General features: G+C 42.1%; 1 protein-coding gene across 1 annotated transcript in view; it reads right to left on the reverse strand.

The window, feature by feature from the left end:
• Positions 1 to 6,791, reverse strand: part of ERICH6B (glutamate rich 6B) — a 102,103-nt gene extending 95,312 nt beyond the window's left edge. Inside the window, exons 1-3 of the mRNA XM_075263135.1 lie at positions 6,737 to 6,791; positions 6,573 to 6,638; positions 3,732 to 3,802 (exon numbers count right to left, since the gene is read on the reverse strand). Coding sequence (XP_075119236.1) covers positions 3,732 to 3,802; positions 6,573 to 6,638; positions 6,737 to 6,791 — 192 coding nt within the window. The remainder of the gene's footprint in view (positions 1 to 3,731; positions 3,803 to 6,572; positions 6,639 to 6,736) is intronic.
• Positions 6,792 to 17,586: the final 10,795 nt, after the last annotated feature.

Below are 17,586 nucleotides of genomic sequence, written 5' to 3' on the forward strand. Positions count from 1 at the left end.
ATGAAAAGTTAAAATTGAAATTTTTACAATGATACACCATTTCAGTGCCCAATATGATGTCCCCAGTTTATGTTAGTAGAGACACACACTCCAAAATCTGTTAAGCAGATTATCCCTAACATAATAGCTTTTGGAGTGTTCATCTCTTACACAAGTTGGGCACAATATATTGCGCTGATATTTTTGGAAAAATTGCACATTTTCAACTTTTCACCACCAGCTGCAAATTCATTTCTGAAAATATATTAATGCAACATGTGGGAGTTAAAAATACTCACTATACTCCTGGATACATTTCTTGAGGGGTGTAGTTTCCGAAATGGGAGACCCCAGGTACTCACTTTACTGGCATTTCAGGAAAAGTGGCATGGCATCCACACATCAAACCCTTTAAATCTGCTCTCGAAATAGCACTGCGCTTCCTCCTGTGCCCAACCAGCAGCTTATTCCCCCATACAACACTGTTATGTGGGTTATCCTGTGTACAACAATGTCATTATGTGGGCATAAACTGCAGTTTGGGTATATAGGAGGATATAGATATAAAGGAGCGCTGTTTGGCTTTTAGAGCACAGATTTAGTTTGGTTTTGGACACCATGTCACATTGAAGAGCCCCTAATGTGCCTGTAATGTGGAATCCCGTAGGAATTGACCGTATTTTGAAAACTGTACCCATTAAAGAATTTATCAAAAGGCATATTGAGCATTCTTCTAGAATTATATCCATAGCAGATGGTGAAAGTGAATATATAAGCTGTGAGGAGTATATTGGATACACACAATCCACACTACTTTTCCAGGTTTTTGAAACGTTCTGGGGGTCAGTTCTGGGGTCTTTTTCCTGATAATCTCTATATTTGGATGTATTCTGATATGCTGATATGCACAGTTTACATATTTTCCTTCTTACTGTAGCCAGTTTTGACCTTAACAGGTTGCAATTTTTTTTTGTATTTTCATACTTTTCTGATGATCTAATACCATCATACTAATTTATCTATACGTTATTGAGTTTATGAACCCTAAATACATGGCGTTAAAAAAATCAATTCTGACATTGCTTTTTTTTTTTTAAATGTGTTCACCGTGTGGAATTAATAATGTTTTAGTTCCATTGTACAGTTTCATTGTACATAATACTTAAAGAGGACCTTTCATCAGATCGGGCACATGCAGTTTTATATACTGCTGGAAAGCTGACAGTGCGCTGAATTCAGCGCACTATCGGCTTTCCCGATCTGTGCCCGGTGCAAAGTGCTATCGGTCCCAGTACCGTAGCGCTTTACAGTCAGAAGGGCGTTTCTGACACTTAGCCAGGGACGCCCTTCTGCCCAGCAGCGCCTATCACGCTGTGCTGTGGAGCGGGGAGGAACTCCCCCCTCCCTCTCCTGATAACACTCGGCTATGGACGAGCTGTGTGAGCAGCGGGAGGGGGCGTTCCTCCCCGCTCCACAGTACAGCGCGATAGGCGCTGCTGGGCAGAAGGGCGTCCCTGGCTAAGTGTCAGAAACGCCCTTCTGACTGTAAAGCACTATGGTACCGGGACCGATAGCGCTTTACACCGGGCACAGATCGGGAAAGCCGACAGTGCGCTGAATTCAGCACACTGTCAGCTTTCCAGCAGTATATAAAACTGCATGTGCCCGATCTGATGAAAGGTCCTCTTTAATTTTATTTAGGAAAGAAGTATTTTTTAGCTTAATTTAATCATGTATTTTTTTAAGGGTTGGTTCCCATCTATGTTTGTATTCCATTCGGGGGAGTCCGCATGGGGACCCCCCCCAAATGGAATATCAAACGCAATTGCAAGCGCTGTGCAGTAAAAGCACACAGATCCCCATAGACTATAATGGGGTCCGTGTGCTTGCCACCAGATCTCCACACAGAACATGTAGACAGCATAGTAGTTCACAATCTACTTTCCTGTCCGCATGATTTGTGCGGGCAGCAAGCGGCAAGCACACGAACCCATTCTAGTCTATGTGGTCTGTGTGCTTTTACTACACAGCGCTTGCAATTGCGTTTGGTATTCCGTTCGGACTCCCCCAAACGGAATACAAACGTAGATGTGAACGAGGGGTTAGAGTTTTGATCTGATCAGGGGTGTAATAGTCAGAACAACCTCTTAGATGCCAAGCTCACTTCCAACCGTGAGTGCTAGAGCAGGGTGTTAGCTGAATGTAATAGTATGGCAGATTGCAGCTGTACCATACTATTAAGTCACATGTTGCCAAGTGGTTAATATTATGGTGAAATATAAGACCTTAATTAAAGCAGATGTGTGCAAAAAATCTCTATAAAATGTCAATAGTTGAATAGTTAAAGCGTACCTATCTCTTCAAGTGATTTCTCAGGGTAAGCTGCTGTGTGTGGTTCTTATATTCTATAGTTTTTCTTTTTTATAGTTTTTTTTTCTGCAACTTCTATCCACCAAATCTGGTTTGCAGTTCACCCTGAGATGATGGATGGAAACTGGTGGTCATACATTGCACACAGTACGTCATACTCTCTCTCCTATAGAAACAGTCCCAGGATCACTCATGGCGTATATTGGGAAGTATTGACCTGTATTGATCCAGCAGTAAGAAGAAGCTAAAGGGATGTCCAGAAATAGAAAAACTTGTCTGTTCTCTTCAAAAACAGCACTCCCTCTATCCATGGTTTGTGTACGTCATTGGAGCTGAGATTCCTTGAAATGAATGAGCTGAGATTCAATACCTCAAGCAACCTGTAGACAATGTAGTGTTGTTTTTAAAAGAAAACTGCTATGCTTTTTCCAATCTTTTAGTCCTTCTTTTATACAGTATTCCTTTATATATGTAGTTCCCTTTTATTTTAACGCCACTTATGGCTTTGACTCAAATTATGATAGCAAAAACTGCCACAAAAATCTTTGTGTGACACAATTGTAAGTGCAGTGTCAACCTAGTCTCTCCCTTAGTCTCTCTCAGCTCCTTGTTATATGTAGACTTCTATAACTATGTGTAGTCTGTAGTCCATATCAAGATGGACATAGAGATTTCAGAGTGAATGCTAATGCTAGGTTCAGACCTGCGTTGGGTTTTCTATTCTTTGGTTCCTCTTGTGGACCCAAAAAAACAGAAATCCAATCCACTAAGGCCGGGGCCCCATGGGACATAAACGCCGCGATTTGCCTGTAGTGGAGACGCTACGGGAAAAATCGCGGCGTTTTACAGTGCAAGCAAAGAGGATGGGATTCATGCGAATCCCATGCCCACTTTGCAGAAAAGAATGCAGTGCGGACATGCTGGGATTTGCAAAGCCGTTGTGGCTTTGGAAATCGCAGCATGTCAATTATATCTTCGGAAAAGCCAGAGGCTTTCCCATAGATATAATTGTAACAGAAAGTCCGCAGAGGAAAACTCCGCAAACTTTCTGTTGAAAGCGCTGCGGAAAGAACCGCAGTGCGTTCACGCCGCGTTTCCTTCCCGTGGGGCCTTAGCCTTAAACTGTTACCTGCAGAAACCTGTGGACTCCATAGACCATAATGGGGTCCGCCTGGTTAACGCCTGAAAAAATGTCGGACTGAATTCCCGAATGCAGACGTGAAGCTAACCATAGTAGGGAAGGAAGGAGAAGGTAAACAGCTGAAACATTGTGTATTTATATACACACATTTCATGTAGGCAGTGAGGGTATATGCACAACCTTTCCAAATGAGGTTAACTGGGCATCCACTCTTAAGAGCTTGTGTCGGTGATTCACTCACCTGTGTCTTAGTACCGTCATGTTCAAACCCTGAAGCCCCTTGTTCTACTGTGTGTCCACTGGTGACTGAGCCTAGGGGACATAAAAGGTATGAAAATAAATAAAAGTCATATAGTGGATATATATTACATTGTGAGGCTTTAGAGGCATTTTACAAATGTGTGATCTAGATTGTTATGATCTGAGAGATGGCTGGAAGCTCTGACTCCTCGCTAGTGGTCAGCTTTCAATTGTATGTATCAATATTCACTTTTATAGGAATGATCAGACAGCAGAGATGTTCTAAGGCTTCAATATTGGACCAAGAGCGTTTGTGCTCAGCATTCTTAATAGAAAATTAAAAAAAAAAAATGGACATCTTCTCTAGAACATCAATCTGTAAATGTTTCAATAATGTATGTGTAGTCAGAAGACTCGGCTGGATGGCTCTTGGCGCTTTGCCAGGGTCTATTATAATGAATGATTCACATGATGAAGGTCAACTCCAAACTATTTCATATTAAATGAATAGCTAAAATCAGAAGTGTGCCAAACCATTCAGCTGCCTTACCCTGCACCTGAAATGACATCTCTCTTCCCTCATAAGTACTTGTATTATACTCGCTACACCTGCACAGATATTTTGGCCAGTACAATCATCAGTAATTCATCGAGAGATAATCTATCTGTTTTGCAGAGAAAATGGAGGCTGTAGGGAATGTATTCTCATTTTCACATTCTACTATTATCTACTTATTACCTACAATTACTAGATGTTGTGCATTGACTGTCTTCTGATGAAATTAAATTGGGCGCATGGAGAGGCATAACATAAAGCTTCTGGGATACAGTGCAAAACCTGTATGAAACTCCCTCAACTGCAATGTGTTTATAGTACTGATCTCCCCATATAGGGAACAGACAAATTAAAGCTAAGGCCCCATGCAGCGAACCAAATCACATGGTTTTTCTGTAGCATTTTTTATTGCTTTTTTTCTTTCCATATTAAATCCATAGGGAAAGCCCTCTGTTTACAGATGTAAAATTGACATGCTGTATATTTCAAAAATGCATGTGTTTTTTAGTGTGAGTACATACGGAGTTTTTGGAGCTGATTTTGACGCTGAATACACCTCAAAATCAGCCTCCCAATAGAGTTCTATTAGGAGGCATTTTTTGGAGGCTGATTTTGAGGCGGATTCTGCATCAAAATATGGACCAAAAAATTCAGTGTGAACTCTTAAAAGTCAACTTTTCCACAGCATTTTTTCTGCAGTGTGTAGATGATATTGCTCAAAATCATATTTACTTTGCTGGTATTGTAAAACATACTGTTTTATCCACTAAAAACCTTTGCATTTCGACAAGGTTAGTCCTTAGCCTCAGGCCGGGGACCCCACGGGACTGAAACGCTGCAATTTGCTCGCGACGGAAATGCTGTGGGAAAAATCACAGCGTTTTACAGTAATGGCAAAGCGATTCTAGTGAATCCCATCCCCACTTTGCGGTAAAAACCATGGTGCGGACGCGCAGCAATTTCCAAAACTGGTGCGGTTTTGGAAATTGCAGTATGTCAATTAAACATACAGAAATGCTGGCAGTTTCCCCATAGGTATAATTTTAACAGAAAGTCTATGGAGGAAAACTATGCAAACTTTTGTTTATAGCATTGCAGGAAGAACCACAATGCATTACTGCAGCGGTTTTTCCCGCAGCGCTTTTTGGCCATCCCGTGGGGCCTTAGCCTAAAGCCAATATCTTCCTATATATACTGTATATGTCCCAGCGAAAAATCCCATCAGTACGAAAACAACTACACATTTTCGCTGTTAAAATTCATCATGTTTATTAAATACTAATAAAAAGGACAAAATAAATGACTATAAAAAAAATGTTAAAAACACACACGCTGGAGACAGAGAGGAGGTCATGGCTAACAAATCCCATAAACTACTGTATTAAAACAATTAATGACTTTTGTCCATATATATAGTAGATAAATATTAGAGATGATCGAGTAGTATTCAATCGAGTAGGTATTCCATCGAATACTATGGTATTCAAGATACTCGTACTCGGTCGAATACCACGCGGTAAACACAGTAAAAATTCGATTCCCCTCCCACTTTCTCTGGCGCTTTTTTACACCAATTACTATGCAGGGGAGGTGGGACAGGAACTAGGACAACATAGGCATTGGAAAAAAAAAAAAACGTATACAGGCATTGGCTAGCTAAATCAGTAGTAGTCGTAGCAGTAATAATAATAATAATAATACTGGGACTTGGGCGTGTTAGATGCCGCCAGGCATGCTTCCCCTGCTGTCCCAGTTGCATTCCAGAGGTGTCATTGTGGACTTGGTGACTCCAATTGGTCGAATTTTGGTTTCCCTGAAACGAGCATGTTTTTCCAATAGAATATAATGGGATTCGATATTCAAACGAAGAGTCAAATATTGAGGTCTACTCGAATCAAGTTTTCGAATATTTCACTACTCGCTCATCTCTAATAAATATCAATAGGTCATAAACAATACAGAGCATTAATAAATTATACATATGAAGATAGGTATTGTATAGAGTGAAAATGGATTATGCGTTAAATATACAGAGTCAAATTTATATTCGTGATCCACAATAATAAATTATGGTTTATACTAGGAGAGATATCCACAATTCATAAATAAAAATGCATAGTGTTAATAGATATGGGGTAAGTCTATATGGGGAAAATAACAACCAAGATTATCTATATAAACTAATCTGTACAATACCCACTGACAGCAGGAATATCAGTCATGACCTCCAATCCTCAACTCCAACACGTTTCACCCCCGACGTCACTGTAAATGACAATCACTTACGTTCTTCTATTGCTTTTGAAGGATATATTTTTGTGTCCGAGTCATTTTGTTCAGGAATCCTTGCTCCTGTAGCATAAAACAGAGTGTAAAATGCATTTCCATAATGTATGCAGCATCCATAATATTAGTTCTTTATAACAATGATATCCAACTATCATTATTACCAAACCTAATTGTGGTTTTCTGAGGCACAAGATGTTTAAAGGTCACAAGGAGCATCATACTATATCACGCGGATCAGTGCTTATGTCAGGTCTCCTTATGCAGCATAAGCAGATATAATAATGAAGGTGATACCGTACAGACATTCAGGGGTAGACATTTATTGAATATACATATAATGGATGATCCAGGATAAATGGAACAATTTTCAAGGGAAAGAGGTTGTTGGTGCACAACAGGCAGTAAAATCTGACAGTTCTAGACATTACCCTACCATGGCTGAGGTCAACAAGGCCACAAGACACATATGACAAACTGATATGATGGCTCAGTCACACAACAACATCCAAAGGAAATTCTGCATTATACATGAAACAGTGTAGTACTTGAACATGTTTTATATGCGTTTTATATTATTCATATATGGTCAAATGAAAGGCATTGTGTATTTTTTTTTAAATAATTTGTTTTCACTGAATAAACAAAAACATATTACATGGCTAATATAGTTTGACCCCCTCCTTTAGTATCCTTGTCTTTGAATCAATCACGTGTCTATGTTTCTAGAGAGGCTTGTATTGCACTAGGTAAATGACTGATTTTGGAATTGATTCTTTTATTCCAAAAAGTTCTATTTTCAAGATTTTTGTGCTCCTTTCTAAGACATGGTTGTTAATGAAGCCGCAAGTTCAGAGCTCAGTGAGTGTCCCACAGAAACTTACAAACACAATATCTGATTAACTTGTCATAACTAGGAATGGCTGGGCGCCGTGGTGAACTTTTGACATAGCACCCACCCTCCCGATGGGCCCATTTTGCCCAGATGTTTTTAATTAGCAGGAGACTGCAAAAAGGGACCCACCTACTAGCTCTCAGTCCTTTGACTGGGGCAATATGGTAAGTTGAATTTTTGAGATCTGTTCACACAGTGCGGTGCTGCGTGGTGTCTGCTGCTCCTGTGGCGCTGTGCCCATGGGGTGGCGTGGACCAGAGCCTGGGGGCTTGGTCTGGTGGCAGTGGTGTTGCCAGACCACTGGGTCACTTGCCCTGCGGGCGCTGTGTTGCGGTTGTGGCGGTCGCTGTGCAGCGCTGCGCCCAGTAGTGTAGGGACCCACTATAAAGAGGTTGCCGTGAAATGGCTAGTGGGCTTATGCACATTGATCAATATGTATACTAAGAACCTCATGTTCGGTATTGTAATATTTGCTGAGAAGCACTAGATCAATATATAAGGTTGGTATGTGCAGGCCATGTTTTTCTCTTTATATAGTTGGATGCGTGGAGAAGTGAGGGGTCAAAGATGTCTGTGTTGCAAACTTTACAGAGTCAAGTCATAGCTGGAAGAAGTAGTCATGGCGGTCCAAAGGGAAGAGATGGGAAATGTGGGGAGACGTCTCCTGTAAGTATTACTGTACAAAATATTATTGCATTGTATTCACTGTAATGTTACCACTAGCACCCCCCTACCTCCACTACCTAAGGTGGACGATCAAAAGATGAACACCCTCCCCGGTATTTAGTCGGGAAGGGGGGGGGTGTCTTTTCATCGTTCGCCTCAGGCAGAAGAGAGGCTAGGTTCACCACTGCTCCTGACTTTAGATGGAAAAAAAAACCACAAAAAAAAAACCCCGCCAAAAACTGCAACAACAAAAAAGCAGATTTTCTGCAATGTGGGGACTCAGCCTAAAGCATGTTTTTTATATTTTGACCTTCAGTTGAACTGGCTCATGAAAATTGTCCCGTGGACGGTATCTGCTTTTGTTACAGCCCTGCCCTGTCTCTGTGACATTGACACAAAGAAGCAGAGTTATTAATATAAAGATAGTCTTAAGCTGTGCTACGTTTCTGAAAATGTTTGCTGCTTGATAAACCTAACGCAATATTAGACTGTGTAGTTTAACATTATACCTCCTATTAGATGGCTTACTTTATGCCAAACTTAGGCCACACCCACTTTCTGAGAAGCCATCTCCCCTTCCTGGCAAGTCACCCCTCTTTATTGTACAAATTATAAAAGCGTTTGAAAAGTTTCTAAAACGCTTAAGAAATGCGGCATAAGCCAAGGTAGATGAATTGCACCAAAACTCTGGCACATTTTGCTCAGTAAATCTCCCCCACTATGTGCCAGTCATGCACTTTTCTTGATGTGACCAAGAGCCCGTCAGATGCTGTAGGACTACGTTGGACTCCTTGCAGTTGTTGTTGTTCCTGGCTAACCACTGAGCCACCATGTTGCCCCTTAATCATATATCTTTATAGCTGGTTGAATTAAATCAGGGGATCTGGAACTCCTTATACAAAAAATTCCTACCTGCATGAAGATATCTTATGAAATTAATGTGCACAGAAGCCTGAACCTAAAATTAGATGATGTTCATACTGGGATGTGCATATTAGTCTCTATACTGTATAATGCAGAGATAAGAAACTTTCTAACAAACTTTGTCTGCTAAAGTTGTATTTAGTCTAAGCAATTTTCTGGGGCTAAATAAATCAAATAGCAAAAATATTTCACTGCCCTCATGTATCACTGCATGAAAAATGTATACGTTTTCAGCAGGGATTTGCTACACTGTTATAGATGCTTTAACAAAGTCTTTTGAGAGAGCTTGATTTTGTTTGCTAGGGTTCTAACAGTAAAGGTATGCCTAGAGGAGATGTAGAAGTAGCAGTCACTTCCAAGCCCGTATTACCATGGGGATCCCAAAGGCCTGCCTTATGTTACAGAAGAAGATACCAGTATACCGATTTTGAATTGGAACTCTGGGAGCTTCAAGTTACACTTCTCAAAACGTAAGTGATGATTTTATGAGGGAATGTAAAACCATTATGCAGTGACCATATCTATCTGCTTTAGGCTCCATGCACTGTATAGCAAACAGACTGGATGGACCTCCGAGCAGCTGATCTGCGTGGGACCTGTCTGTTGGCCCCCCACCAAACATATAATTATGGTCAATCATAAAGAGGCCATAAAACAAAAATTGCTGGACAGCTCCTTAAAGGGGTATTCCCACGTTGCATACTCACCAGTCTTCACTGCTGTAAAATCTTCTTTCTTCCTGGTTTCTTGTGTCATTTGGTGGGCAGGGTTTCATATGCAACCTACCGTTTAGCTCTGCTCCAAATTAGCGTGTAGCTCTGCCCACCGAATAGCGTGATCCTATGGGGCGGCTGAAGGGCCTGTGATGTCATCAAAGGTCCTCAAACAACACTATATGCATAATATTGGACTATGAAGTACAGGCAGGAGCAACTCCATTCTGTGTTACATACAGAGACTGCCTGTCTCTGCCATAATGAACACAATTGAATTAGCTAGCCTGATAACTGGGAGAACAGAAGACGAGTTCAGAAATGAATGCAGCTCCTCTCCTCTATCTGAGATCAGGAAGCTAGGTCACGTGGTGCAGACACAGGAATAGCTAGAAACACAGGCTGGCTCCCGTGCACTTAGCCCCTGAGAGCAGCAGATATATCACTTGACTTTTGAGCAGATAAGTCAGGGCTCTGTCCACAATGAATTGAATAAAGTAAGATAGTGGACAAACAAAGCAGGTTTTGCTGAAGCAGTGTATTTAGGAAAAGTCTTACATCCACATTAACAAGCAGCATAGATAGGATCCTTGTGATGGGACAAACCCTTTTTTTTGTAACTCAAATTTTTATTGAAAATTTTTTACAATAAGAAAAGAAAAAACAAGTACAAGGTACAGGGCGAACACCCGCCCTGCGAACAGGAAAAGCACACAGTGCAACACAAAATACAATTTAAAAAAAAAAAAAAAAAAAAAAAAAAAAATTAAAGACAAAGAAAACAACATAGAAGAAAGAAAAAGGGAAAAAAAAAAAAAAAAAAAAAAAAGAAGGGAGGGGGGAGGGGGTTAGTGGGACAGATGGATGGGAGAGAGGACTAAATGTGGGGGGAGAAAGGGTAGGTAGGGGTGAGTGTGAGCAGCCAGGAAACCAGTGAGAGCACTCGCCAGGTCATCCATACCACAGCCAGTTGGGAAGGGCTCGGGAGCAACCACTGGTCAAATACATGAGACGAACAACAAGAGTATCAATCAGAGGAGGGGTCAGAGCCCAGAAGCGTCCGGTACTCTGCAGACTGTTGAAACCTGAACCAGTAGAACCAGGTTTTGATGTACGCCTCAGTCGTGCCATGCAGGAAAGACGTGAGATTTTCCATGCGCATTATCTCGTTGACCTTCGAAATCCAGAGGGAGAGAGGAGGAGGATCCACTCGTTTCCAAAAAAGGGGGATACAAGCCCGGGCAGCGAGGATCAGGAATCTAAGTAGGGAACGCTTAAAGACCTTTACAGAAGACTCACAATGATTAAGAAGGAACAGGGCAGGGCCCAAATGGTGAGAAGTTTCAGTAAGCTGGAGGGTTATCCGTTTGACCCCCTCCCAGAAGGACGAAAGGGCAGGACAGGACCAAAAGATGTGTAGCAGCGTGCCTTCCTCGTCGCCACAGCGCCAACATAATGGGGAGACCTGAGGAAACATAGCATGGAGTCTCGTAGGAACCCTATACCAACGGGACAAGATTTTGTAACTGGCCTCCTGGTGGCGAGAGCTGATGGAAGCAGCATGAGAAAGGCGAAAAATGCGCTTACGCTGCTCCTGAGAGAGGGAAAGGGACAAATCAGATTCCCATTTCAGCAAGAACGGCGGAACAAAATCCTCCGGAGGTTCAACCAGGATCCGGTAAGCAAGCGAGAGGGAGTGGCGGAGGGGGCCAGCACCAACACAAATCCTCTCCAAGGGGGTAGGTTCGACGCGGAACTCTGCAGGAGCAGGGAGAGAATGTAAAAAGTGACGAAGTTGCATCCCCCGCCAAGCATCCAAAGGGGGCAGCTCAGGAGGGGCCTGGGAGTTCAGGAGTATAGTCCATCCCCCTGCGTCCTGGAAGTGACAGGCACGGAAAATCCCATGACGGCGCCAATTACGAAAAACTCGGTCAAACATTCCAGGTGGAAAGGCAGGATTGCCCAGCACTGGAAAAAGAGCGGAATCCTTAGGGAGGAGAGTGGAGCGAACAAGGCCCCTGGAGCAAATCCGAAGCGTGGGACCAAGGGTAGGGTGAGAAAAGAGAGACGACAATGAGGAGGAGTCCAACCATGGGGCAACCTGCAAAGGGATCGGAGAGAATGCCTGTTCGATGTAGACCCAAGGTTTAGAAACAGCATGCCTACACCAGTCCACGACACGAGTCAGGTGGGTAGCCAAGTAATAGGACTTCAGGTCCGGAAGCGATAAACCACCGCAACTCTTGGGACGAAAGAGAAAAGCCTTGCTCACTCGGGCGGGTCTGCCCGACCAGATGAACTTCAGTTGAACGGAAGTGAGGGATCTAAGAAAAGACAGAGGGATGTGAATGGGAAGCGCCTGCATCAAGTAGAGAAGACGAGGGAGAATGTTCATTTTAAAAATCGCGCATCTCCCGAACCAAGTAAAGGCTCCAGCGGACCATCGAGTACAATCAGCCCTGATAGACGCCAGAAGTGGGGGGAAGTTGCAACGAAAGAGATCTTTTGGGTTCGGAGTAAGATAAACCCCTAAATATTTGAGAGACGTGGGGGCCCAATGAAAAGGGAAAGATTGACTCAAGGAGGAGGCCGCCGAGGAGGAAAGGGTCACATTAAGGGCTTCCGACTTCGAAAAGTTGATTTTAAAATTCGAAAGGGTCGAGTAAACCTGAAAGGCGAGCATCAGAGCCAGAAGAGAGACATGCGGGGAGGAGAGAAAAAACAGCAAGTCGGGACAAACCCTTTAAGGCTAAGGCTCCACGTTGCGGAAAAACACTTTTTTTTCTGGCAGATTCTGCCATTTTTTTCAGCCATAGCCAAGAATGGCTACAAAAGGAATGGTAAATATATTGGAAGCTTCTTATACTACTTGTGTTTTCTTCCCCTTTCTTTTAAATAACATTTCTCAATCCTAAGGTATCCTCTATAAATACATCTACTGTATATGTTCAATGATAAAAGTTTGCTTCCCTGGATGAAAAAGTAAAGCCACAACAGCATATGCATCCATTATAGATGTCTAACTGCATACCAGCAATACATTTATTGGTACTAGAATAGTTTTTGCTATTTTATGATATTGTTAGGTCAACACTTTGGACACTTCAGGGAGCTGAGTAAAAATCTACGGCTGTGAATTAAGATTTTGCATCCTCGGAGGGATATTGGTTTTGTAGGCTTAAAACATCAGGGAAGTCATTATAAAAAGAGGAATCCGGCAGCTGGGAAACATCCAGGCATAAAACTATAGATCAAGAAAATATCTTCAGGTTACTTAGGTCAGCGGAACAAGCTTTGTGAGTATAGTGTGACACACGGGAAGCCAAGCATAGGTTAAGCCATGTAACAGCATTGGGATTCAGGAGCTAAGCTTATCAGCATTCCTACACTCAACTACTGAGGTCTTGGGAAACATTTCCGTCGTGTTTCTGCAGGCAGAATCCTATCATCTTGAAAAAAACAACTATCATTTTATTAGACATTGTAGAAAACTAGCTCTGTTTGCTATACTTACAGATAAGAGGAAAAAATGCTTTGAAGAAAATCCACTTCTTAGAAAAAGCGGAGCCAGCACCAAATATGATAGCGCAAATGCATTATTCACCATTGCATAATAAAATAAATAAGGGCTTCTTTTAAGTCGGCTTCCCAAAGGGAGTTTCTATCTAGTAGTGCTTGATGAAAATTATTGGACCAGGAAAAGAGAGAGTAAATTGATCAGGTTGAGCTATGCGTAATGTAAAGTGTGTGTCAATGAGGTAAGGCTTCTCAATGGCGCTCCCAGGGGAAGCTTTCTGTCCCACAGCACAAACTGTACATGACAGAAGAAGTTTAGTGACGGGATAACTGCTGATAAATGCAAAAGCCATGGTTCTTGGATTTGCATACGGTACAGGGAAAAAAAAAAATCCACAGTAATATAACACATTCCGAGGCAATTTTTATGTAAAATAGGAAAGAAATAATGAGGACTTTACTGTTTTCTACTGAAAGATGGAATAATAGCTAAGGCAACTGTGGATGTCTCCACTCTGCCATGCTAAAGCTTTGGAGGTGAAAGCTTTTCATTTGGCGTACTGCCAATGTTACCCAATGTATGGCTCAGATGTATGGAAATGTATGCATAGAACAATTTTATGAGGGGTTCCCTTTTACTGAACAGTACAGTCAGTTATGAGCAAAAATAAAGATATCATTATGTATCCAGACCAAAAGGACGCTCCTATGGTATATATTTGTCTAATAAGGTAAATTGATGAATGCATTTTGCATGATGAGAACAGTTTTCAAGGACGGTTGTAGACACCATTTAGCTCTGGAACACTTCCTTCCAGGCGATCCTAGTCTTCTATGGAGAGTAGATATTTAGTATTTGACACTATTTCTAAGTTCCAGCTTTCACAGTGTCTCAGGTGTATGGGATGTTATGCTGTTGAGCTGCTTTAAGAGCAGACACCTGGAGAGCCTTTTAGAAAGAAGTTAGGGTAAGTTCACATGGGTTTTTTTTTTGGATCGGAACCTGAGGCGGGTAGCCGCGACTGAAAGCTGGTGCATTGCACCGGCATCCAGCCGCGCACTCCACTCCGGATTAGTCCCAATGAATGGAGGGAGTTTCTTCAGGCCAAATCGCAAGGCAACTCGGCCTGAAGAATGAGCATGTCGCTTCTTTTTTCTGGCAGCCGGGAGAAACGGCTCCTGGAAAAAAGACCTGAGTGGCTCCCATTGATTTTAATGGGAGCCGTATTTTTGGTCAGGGTTTTGAGGCGGATACAGCCTAAAAACCTTGACCAAAAAACTCAGTGTGAACTTACCCTTATAAGGATTCTACCTGAAAACAGAGAAGGCATTATGCTAGCATCACACTATTGTTTGGTTCTCCGTTGTTGGGGTGCGTATGGGAACCTGAAAGATGGAGACTCTGGCCACTTAAAAAGACTATATACTGTAGACTAGAGGTGAGCAGTTTGGAAAAATTTGATTTGGCCTCTTCTCCAGATTTCCCCAGAGTCTATCCGAATTAAGTTGCAGTGAATAGTGGTAAAAAAACTATTATTTCCTGGCTGCAGAGAGCCTATACAGTGGTGTAGGACACTGTGCTTTGCAGTAACACGCATAGAGAGTCTGCTGTGGTAGTCAAACAACGCAGTGAATCAGTATGACATGCATATGACAGGCTTCGCTCTTAGAACTCTTAATTTATTTGGCCAGATACAGGGGCAAAAACTGACCAAATAACTCAAGTGTGAACTCAGCCTTACACGTTGATGTTAGAGCCAGGTATAAACAACCATGCAGAGGCTCAAGAACCTACTTTAGCATAAAATAGCACACTCCTTTGACACCCTTGTCTGCTGATTCCACACAGATGTCTACAGAACCTGTTCTAGTATATGCTTATACAAGTACACCCCCCTGATAGAGAGGAGAGGGTGTCATAGTGACATGGTGACGCAGAGTGGGGAAGTCATATGATGACCCAGTGGCAGAGTGAGCAGGCGGCAGCAGTGTGTGGAGGCCATACTGTCACCCAGTGGCAGAGTGTGGAAATTGCAGCAGCCTTATGAGGCTATACAATGACCCAGTGGCAGAGTGAGCAGGTGGCAGCAGCGTGTAGAGGCCATACAGTCACCCAGTGGCGGAGTGTGGAGATTGCAGCAGCATGATGAGGCCATACAGTGACCCAATGGCAAAGTGTGGAGATTTCAGCAGCCTTATGTGGCCATACAGTGACTCAGTGGCAAAGTGAGGAGGCGGCAGCAGTGTGAGAAGGCCATATAGTGACCAAGTGGCAGAGTGTGGAAGTGACAGCAGCATGAGGAGGCAATACAGTGACCCAGTAGCAGAGTGTGGAGGTGGCAGCAGCATGAGGAGGCCATACAGTGACCCCAGTGGCAGAGTGTAGAGGTGGAAGCAACGTGAGAAGGCCATAAAGTCACCCAATGGTAGATTAGGAGGCAGCAGCAGCATGTGGAGGCCATACAGTGACCCAGTGGCAGAGTGCGGAGGTGGCAGCAGCGTGAGCAGACCACAGAGTGGCAAGGTGATATAATGTGGAGGTTGCAACAGCCTTAGGAGGCAATATAGTGACACAGTGACAGAGTGTGGTGAGGCAGCATGGATCAAGTCATCTGATGCATCAGGCATTGGTGGGTGGAAATCCTGGCTGACCCAAGCCTGATTCATCTTCACAAAGATAAGTCTCTCCAAATTTTGGGTGGACAGGTGAGTTCTCATTGGGTAACTATGGCCCCCATTGCACTAAACATCCACTTTGATGACACACTACTGGCCGAGCAGCACAGCTTTTCCAGGGCAAACTCGGCCAGTTGCAGCGACAAATCCAGTTTGGCTACCCAGAAGACCAGCGCATCTTCCACGACAGGTGGCAGGGCGCACTCTAAGTATGCCACCACCTGCTGGTTTAAGTTCTGCTCTGTGTCTAGTTGCTGATGAGCTGCTTCTTCACTATGCGATGTTATGGCTTTTGGAAAGTAAGGAGTAAAAAACGAAAACACAAAAATGAAAAATGTCTGCCTCTCCTAAGGTTTTAAATAAGTGCAAGAATGACAGATAACTGTGGAGATTAGTGGCTAAGAATGATTGATTCTTGCCACAACTGTATTGAGAAATGGCCTGTAATTGTATACTCTGAACACAATGACTAATATGCCACCAATTTCGTATCCCACTAATAAACACCTTTAAAAATGCATTCTAATAGATACTTGCAGAGATTACTGGATAAGAATTCTGTTTTCTTTGGTACAGTAATACTGAAAAATGGCCTGTAATGTTATGTTTTGAATGAACAGTGAATAAGCCCCATATAATAAACACCTATAAAAAGGTGTGAGAATAGATAAGTGCAGATATTAGTGGATGATAATTCACAGTTTTGTTTTTTTTTTTGCTGTAATGCACTGTAAAAGGCTTGTTGTGTTCCACCTTGAACATACAGGTATGAGTAATGAGCAGCAGTATAGCAGCAGTGAGCACTGCAATGTGTATTCAGATTCTTGCTGGTACTCCCACCCACCAAATTCTTTTTTTTATTTCCTCTCTATGCTTTCCCTACACTTTTAATCCTCTTTCCATGAACTTGTATCCGACTGTACCTAAAATGGCCACTGGTTTTTATAGGGCTGTGACATCACAGGGCCGGCTGCTGATTAGATGTACGTAAATCGAAGATTTCCTGAAATTCGGATCGAATACCTCTTCTGAAGAATTGATTCGCTCATCTCTACTATAGACTATAGGCTCCTCCTTGCAGGACTTTTCTCTTTGCAGATTTTAAGTGGAATCTGCAGTGGAGTCTCGTATGGAGATGTGAACCTAGCCTAGCCTCATTATTTCATCCAAACGATTGTATAAAGAATACAAATTATATTATAAATTATATATATATATATATATATATATATATATATATATATACTTAAAATAATTTTTTTTCCAAAACTTTATTAATAAAAATGAATAAAAACTTTTAGAAACACATATATAAGGATATTTCATATGCACATTTCTTTCTCCTGGGTCATACATGTTATTATATTTTCTCTTTCACAGTTTATTGTAACACTACTGATGGTATATGATTACTTACAGCCAATTACTGAGCAAAAACCTAATTGATGTCAGTAATGATGATATTCATTCCCCAATTAACGCTCATGAATATTCATAGCTGCCCTTAGAAGCCTAATTTTATGTGTACACGTTGAAGGTGAGTAGAGGCTAAATAATATGTCTTTAACACTCATGAAGTGAAACATATAATTAATTATTTTTCTTCCTGTAGAGATGTCTGATT

Source organism: Leptodactylus fuscus, chromosome 2 (genome assembly GCF_031893055.1).
Source record: "Leptodactylus fuscus isolate aLepFus1 chromosome 2, aLepFus1.hap2, whole genome shotgun sequence".
Classification (NCBI taxonomy): domain Eukaryota; kingdom Metazoa; phylum Chordata; class Amphibia; order Anura; family Leptodactylidae; genus Leptodactylus; species Leptodactylus fuscus.